Source organism: Alligator sinensis, unplaced genomic scaffold, assembly GCF_000455745.1.
Source record: "Alligator sinensis unplaced genomic scaffold, ASM45574v1 scaffold237_1, whole genome shotgun sequence".
In the NCBI taxonomy this organism is placed as follows: Eukaryota; Metazoa; Chordata; order Crocodylia; family Alligatoridae; genus Alligator; species Alligator sinensis.
The window spans coordinates 797538-804615 of NW_005841849.1; the positions used below are offsets into that span (position 1 = coordinate 797538).

The 7078-nt window shown below is 51.7% G+C and overlaps 1 protein-coding gene across 4 annotated transcripts in view; it reads left to right on the forward strand.

Moving 5' to 3' along the window:
* SNED1 (sushi, nidogen and EGF like domains 1) overlaps positions 1-7078 on the forward strand; it is an 84481-nt gene that overhangs the window by 63064 nt on the left and 14339 nt on the right. For 3 of the 4 annotated variants that reach the window (XM_014522196.2, XM_014522199.2, XM_025209295.1), the window contains 4 exons: positions 2019-2132; positions 3472-3585; positions 3771-3884; positions 4970-5266. In XM_014522196.2, coding sequence (XP_014377682.1) covers positions 2019-2132; positions 3472-3585; positions 3771-3884; positions 4970-5266 — 639 coding nt within the window. The remainder of the gene's footprint in view (positions 1-2018; positions 2133-3471; positions 3586-3770; positions 3885-4969; positions 5267-7078) is intronic. The other variant, XM_014522209.2, reaches the window with a different exon arrangement.

The window sequence follows — 7078 nt, forward strand, 5'->3', positions numbered from 1 at the left end:
TGGGGGGGGGGGGGGGTTGCACCCATGATTGGGCATGATAACAAGAGTCCCCAGGCTCCCCAGGCATTCTTCATGCTGCCCAAACACTGCCCACACTCCTCACACTGCCTGGCCTGGCCAAACACAGATGCAGAAATTGCCCAGGAGGATCATTCTGTGATTGGGTTTACCCAGGCCTTAGGGTGTGCTTGTACATGAAAATTATTTCCAGTTAAGCTGGGGTGTGGAGTTAGAGTGATACAGCTCTTCCTGATGGACTGTTCCTGATTAGCTCCCTGTGCAGAAGTTTGCATTCTGGAATAAGCATGCCTTGGGCCCACTTAAGTTAATTCGCTTAAGCCATTTTGGAATGAAGCACTCTTATTCCATAGCAGAAACACTTCTGGAAGGGACGGTATAGTAGGCAGGGAGGTCTTGGTCCAGCAATCCATATGTTGTGGATGTGGAATTGTGTATGGGCATTCCCCATCTTTGGGTCCAGGACTGTGAGTGTCAGGCAGTCCCATTGCTTTAGGGCTTATGCTGATTCTTAGCTTGAACACCAGGAAGGAATATATTTTTCTCCCTTGTTAAAGCCACTGACGTCATGCTATTGGGAGAGTGCATCTTCCTCTGCAGCACTGGGACATGGGCCATAGCTAAGGCTGGGTTGTGCTGATGCTCCTGTAAGTACTAAGAGAACTTGGAGGTTCCTAGCTACTCTCCCAAATTCAGGCTCAGAAAAAAGTCTTTTCCCTATGTCACGTTGGTAAGGCTTGCGGGGTGGAGGGGGAGGGGAGTTCCTTCCTCAGGAATGTGAGCCATGATCCTTTTCCCTAGGATCTGAGCATATATTAATGCATGGTGTCTCTTGTCACTGTAGTGGCAGGGCATTGGCAGTGCCCTAATCTCCTCTGCTCTTACCTGTGGCACATTGTAGGGTGTTTAGGTGTTCTCTGCTTTCATGCCTTGTAATTCTGAAGGCTTGAAGAGTTTGTGTGTATGTTTTTAAGTGGCAATTTTGGGGACTCCTTGTGTAAATGTGGCCTGCAAACACAGGGGCCTGGACTCAATGGCCCAGGAGGCTCCTTCCAGGCCCACATTCTTAAATCAAGTGAAAGATTTGTGATCAACCCCCTCCCCCTCCGATTTTTTTCCCAGGTGGGCAATGTTTTTCTCCCCTGCCTCAATGAAAACCTGAAATGTGTGGTTGAAATGGGACATTTTCCCAGAGAGGGCAAGCAAAATTCTCCCATAGCTCTGCTCCTAGCCCCTGGTGGGTGCAGCTCTGTTTTTGTGCATTAGCAAGGACCATAGCACATCTCTCATTGAACACCTCCCCAGTGGGAAATATAGAACTTGGCTTGCTGGGAGCATTGAGCAAGGTCATGTGAACAGAGTTCTCACTGCCACACGTTCCATCCATGAGTGGCAGAAGCACTGACTTGTATAGGAAAGGGAGGTTGTGTGTTTAACTGGTGTGAGTGACATTGCATTGACTGCTGTATCCTCCTGCTGCAGAGAGGGAGTGGAGCCAATTAAAAGGAAAAAGCAGGAGCTTGTAATCACAGCACAAGTCGGCATACTGTGTTTTCCAAAGACAGTGCACAGACATTCAGTGTTCTTCCTCAGCAGCAGTGAGACTGGGTTGTTTGGCATCTGCTCCTACCCTGTTTCCCTCTTGCTGTGGTTTGGTACCATCAGAGCAGCAACATCAATCTGGAGCAGTACCCAAATGAATGGCCCTGCCAATGGGGGCTCTTGCCCAGCAAACCAGGCCTCTCTATGTCAGCCCAACCAGGCACTAAGCCTGTGGGCTTCTAGGCACCAGGCCACCTATGTGAGCAAGGCCTGCAGGAGATCACTCCATGCTACCATTAAGCACTGGGCTGTGTTTCCATCACATACAGAATTGTAGGGTTGGGAGGGGTCTAGTGAGTTATCCTGTCCAACCCCTGCAGGAAACAGGATGTGCTGTTCCTAAACCATCCCAAACTAATGTTTTCACGTGTGTGTATTATCCTTTGGCTGCTGAGCAGAGATCGACGAATGTCAGTCCGACCCTTGTAAGAATGGAGGAACCTGCAGAGATCTCCCAGGATCTTTTGCTTGTCTTTGTCCCGATGGTTTCATGGGAATCCACTGTGAGACTGGTAGGCATTTCATTTTTTTTTTTTTTTAATTAGAAAATTTCAAATTGTGGCAAAAAAGGAGGGGAAGTTTTGTGAGGTGCTCACTTCAGCACTTTGTATCTTGAGGGGTTTTTCTTTGCTCCTAGCTCTGGTCATAATGGTCCCTTAACACCAGTGACTCTTCACAGGCAGCTGCTATGCCTTTAACACAGTCCAGCCATGCATTATTGCTTGGTTACAAACCAGCCCTATTGCCTTGTCTCTTTACTGGACATGGCTTACAATAAACTGAAACACTGTCCTACCTTGGTGCAGGGATCAGAGGCCTGAGGCCTCTCTAAGAGCCTCATTCATGGCAGCTGGCACCTTGCCTCATCCCTTCAGCCCAGCACCAGCCTTCCAGCTCTGGTGGCAGAACTGGGTAGGCATCGTACCTAATGATACCCTTGCTCAGCCCAGGCACAGGCTGTCCCTTTCAGGCACCAGTCAGCAATTAAAAACCCCAACAAAGTAACCTCAGTGCATGGAAATGTTGCCCTTCTCTCATGAAAACCTTTCCAGCATACAGTTGGTTTGCTGTGCTAAGTCAGGAGCTGGAGGGGCCAGACCCATTTCAGAGCTCCATGTCATGAGAGCCTTGCTGCTGCTGACCTGCAAAAAGACTGAGGGACAGGAGCCAATGTCTACTGAGGTCAATGGAAAAGCTGTTGCTGAGTTCACTGGACTCTGGATCCTTCCCTGATAGGGAGGAGCGGAGGATCTGACCCTTAGGCTGCAAACAATAGTATTTGCAATCCAGCAGTGCCCAGTTATAACTAGTGACCTGCAAACAGGGGGAGAGGGGATAGGCAGTTACCCCTAGTCACCAGCTGGATAATGGAGCTTAATTTTCATAGGCCCACAAAGAGAGCTGGCAGTGGTAGAAGGATCAGTACTCTCAAGAGGAGTTCAGTGACAACACCTTGGCCTTTCCCTATCAGCATAGTGTAACCTCTGCATTGAAATCATGGACGCCTATAGACGGCGAGGTTCCTGGGCTTTGAGCAAGGGATGTCAGGACCTGTGAGCCAGTACCTTGGGACATGGCTGCAGATCATGGAGGCAGGGAATGTAAGGAGCCTTCAGAATGAGCCTATGGCCTGCAGTTAGCTCCCCAGGCTGTGCACTGTCTGCCCTAGGGCTCCCTTAAATGGCTGTCCATCTTGGTGCCCCTGGAGATAATACATGCTGCTCTCACAGCCCCTCTTCACATGCATGCTTCATCCATCACATTTCCAGCTGTGGTTTCTGTGAGGGATGCAGAGTTGTCCTGTGCTATCTTCTGCAGGTGTGTGAACCAATGTGCTTGTGCTCTTTCTAGAGGTAGATGCCTGTGAATCGAGTCCCTGCCAAAACGGAGGGGACTGTGAAAACTACAGTGGTTCCTACCTGTGTGTGTGCCCGGAGGGTTTCTTTGGCTACCACTGTGAGACAGGTATGTAATTTGCCCACATCTGACAGCATAGCTAGCAACTGCCGAGGAAGGTCTTCCAGCTAGTTTCATCGTGGGTGAATGCACGGAGCTTGGTTATCCACAGGCCGCAGCATAAGGGCGTGGGCATATGCATGTCTAATGCAGCACTAGGCCATGACCCTGTTGTCTTTGCTCCTCTCCTCTAGCCAGCGATCCCTGCTTTTCCAGCCCATGTGGCAGCAGAGGCTACTGCCTGCCTTATAATGGATCCCACAGCTGTACCTGCAAAGTGGGCTACACAGGCAAGAACTGCGAGAAAGGTAATGGTGCTGAACAGCTGTGCCAGACAGGAGACACCGGCACATGCCCACATGCAGAGAGCCAGGACGCAGCAGCGTCTGCCCAGTGTGCAGGGCTCTGTTCTGCACAAGCAACATCAGCTGGCACTGGCCTGGGGCTGAATGTGCCTGTGGAGCTGCTAGAACAGCCAGCACAGGAGCTGGGCTTTGCTCACCTGGGAGAGCTCATCGCAGATGTGACTGCTGCTGATGGAAGGTGCCAGCTAGGCTCCCTTTGTGCTAGGAGCTGAGCACCTCCTGGAAGGGCTGAACCCAGTCCAAGCATGTCCATGCATGGATGCTTGACATTCACCCATGTTACCTGATGTGTGAACTGGAAGTGGGTTAATGAAGCTGCAGCCATCCCCGGTGTAAACATGCCAATTCAGAATTACTGTGGCCTCAGCTCAGTTGAGCTGATTTTACCTCCTGGAATGCCAGTAAGGTAAAGCAAAATAACCCACCTTTAATCCCAAATACAAGCATCCTCATGGGGCTCTAGTCCAGTTTAATTTGGTCACTTTGAAAATTGATTCTGATGAACTTTCCTAAGTGCTCCCATGTGGCAATGCGCTAACGAGGGCAGGATAGCCTGGTGGTTGAGACATTGACCTGGGGCTTGGAAGACATGAGTTAAATGCCCAGCTCTGCCACAGACTTTGTGTGATGTTGGCCAAGTCTCTTTATGCCTCAGTGTTTTCCCCTCTAAAACAGATGCTAACACCCCGTGTGTCTGTCTCATCACCTTTGATTGTAGGCTTTCCAGGATGAGGCCCATCGCTCTTCCCATGTGTGTGCAGCTCCTAGCACAATAGGGCCTTGATCTTAGCTGATCCCTCTAGCGACTGCTGTAATGCACAGAGAGGGCAATCACAGGAGTTAGTCACTGCCCCTTGTGTCTGCAAGACTTGCCCTACAGCGATTAACAGTGACAGTTGAGGGCGCCCAGCTCTGGGCTGGCTCAGGCCCGGGTCTCCATTACTTCTGCGCTACGGTTCGCCATGGGGGTCTGTTCTCTAAAGATTTACGGTGTTGCTCTCCCCTTTGCTTTTACCGATACCCCGAAGAATTGTTGCCACCAACCTCATTAAAGGTGGAAGGGGTGGAGGACACTGGTGTATTGATTTCTTGGCACCCACCTGAGGACCCAATCGCCAAGCAGCTGACTGACGGCTACGCCGTGACGTACGTATCCTTGGACGGCTCTTACCGCAGGACAGATTTTGTGGACCGAAGTCGTTCTGCCCACCAATTGCGGGCACTGGCCTCCGGCAGAGCCTACAATATTTCTGTCTTTTCAGTCAAACGCAACGTGAACAACAAGAATGATATCAGCAGGCCCATCACGCTGATCACACGCACTAGTGAGTAGTGTCTGCTGGGGGATACAGTTGTGAGTATGCTCACCCCAGTCTGGCACCTAGGCTAATGCTGGGCATGTGCCACCATGCCAGAAGATGACACCAGGTTGTTTAGGTCAGTCAGGACCAGAGGACTGTGAGGAGCTGCAGAGAGACCGACAGCAGCTACGGGAACGGGAGGCACCACAGCAGGCAAAGCTTGTTGCTGAACACAAAGTTGTGCACAGTAGAAGGAACCACTTGCATTATTCCTGTACCTGGCAGGACTCCCAGTTCATTGCTGAGCTCTGGAAAGGGACCTGCTGGCAGGCTGACAGAGGCCCCTGCTGCTTACAGGGCTGCAGTCAAAATTGCAGACATGGCATTGGGAGGAATAGGGAAAGGGATGGTGACTAAAATGCTGTAGTAGGTTATCAGGCTGGGGCCCCATACCTAGGAAAGAGATAGCAGAAACAAAAAGTCTCAAGGTGGGAGACCTGGAGAAGATTCCATCGAAAGAGTGGGCAACATCTTGGGGGCCTGAGGGGCCATACTGTCTCCAGAGCAGTAGGGTAGGCACTAGTGTCTATTCTGCCTCCCAGAGCTAGAAGGCAACAAATGTAAAGCCAGCTAGAGGCAACGCCGTATCCCCCTGCTTGAAAGTAAGCCATCAGGTCACCACACAATTTCAATGAGCCCTCAACTTCAGTAGGTTTCCAAATGGGCAATGAGACTAGAGTCAGGTTGCAGATGAGGGAGGAGCAATGCAGCAGTGAGAGAAATCCTGCTGGGCATGCAACAGCCACTGACCACCAGGGTTAGTAGGAGGCTGGGTCCATGAGTGTCCATCACAGGGTTGCTGCCTGCTCTCAGTGATTGGTGCAGGGGTGAATGGATCTGCTCTGGCAATTCCTGTGTTTAATAGTCCAGTGCTCTGTGTGGAGGGCATGAAGAATGGAGCCCACAGGAGCTCACACTCCCAGCTGTGGTGCTTGGGGCAGGGATGGGGGAGCAGCAGAGCTGCCTCTGTTCAAGCTCCCTGTTCCACAGGCTTTAGTGAGAGCATGGTCTTGGTGAGGATGGCAGGAGACAGAGGGGGCCCAGAAACTGGGTTTGGGTGACTTCCAGAGCACCCACCAAGCAGGCTGTGTCCCCAGTCAGCTGAGAGCCCCTCACTGCACGTTCACTGGGGTCAGCTAGGCCCAGGCCTCTGCTGTCTGAGGTCCTTCCAGCAGTCTATCAAAATGAGCAAACTTGGCAGCAGGCCAGGGCTGTCTGGGAAGGTTCCCCTTTGGTCTGGTCCCCCCAGAAATGACCAGTTTCCTTCCAGCTCTGTCAGGCCATGCTATGCTGCTCCTTAGCAGGCCAGAGCCTGAGCAGGGTTAGAGAGCTCCATCAGGAGACACCAAGGCCACTAAGTGCTGTGTTCTCCCCCCATCTGGCTCAGTTCTGAGAGCCCATTCCCTCTCTGTGTCTCTCACGAATGCTGGTGCCATCTCTCCCTGGGCTGAGCCTGCCTCCACTTGGAGGATGAGTCTAGGGCACAGTAAGACCAGGGGCCCCAAAAGCGGTCAGGGCCCTCATGTATGAGACCATAAAGAAGTTCAGGGGGCTCCCTGAGCTCACCCATCAAGCCAGTGGCAGAGCTGACCCTGCCCACTGGCCCCCACCATCTCCCTTGGTCTCTTCCATAGGAACATAAGCAGTGCCATGCTGGGTCAGACCAGTCATCCATCCAGCCCTGTATCTCCTCTCTGACAGTGGCAAGTAGTAGATGCTTTCAAGGGAGAGCATATGTGCAGGACATATCTAGTATCATCCATCCCATTGTAGCCA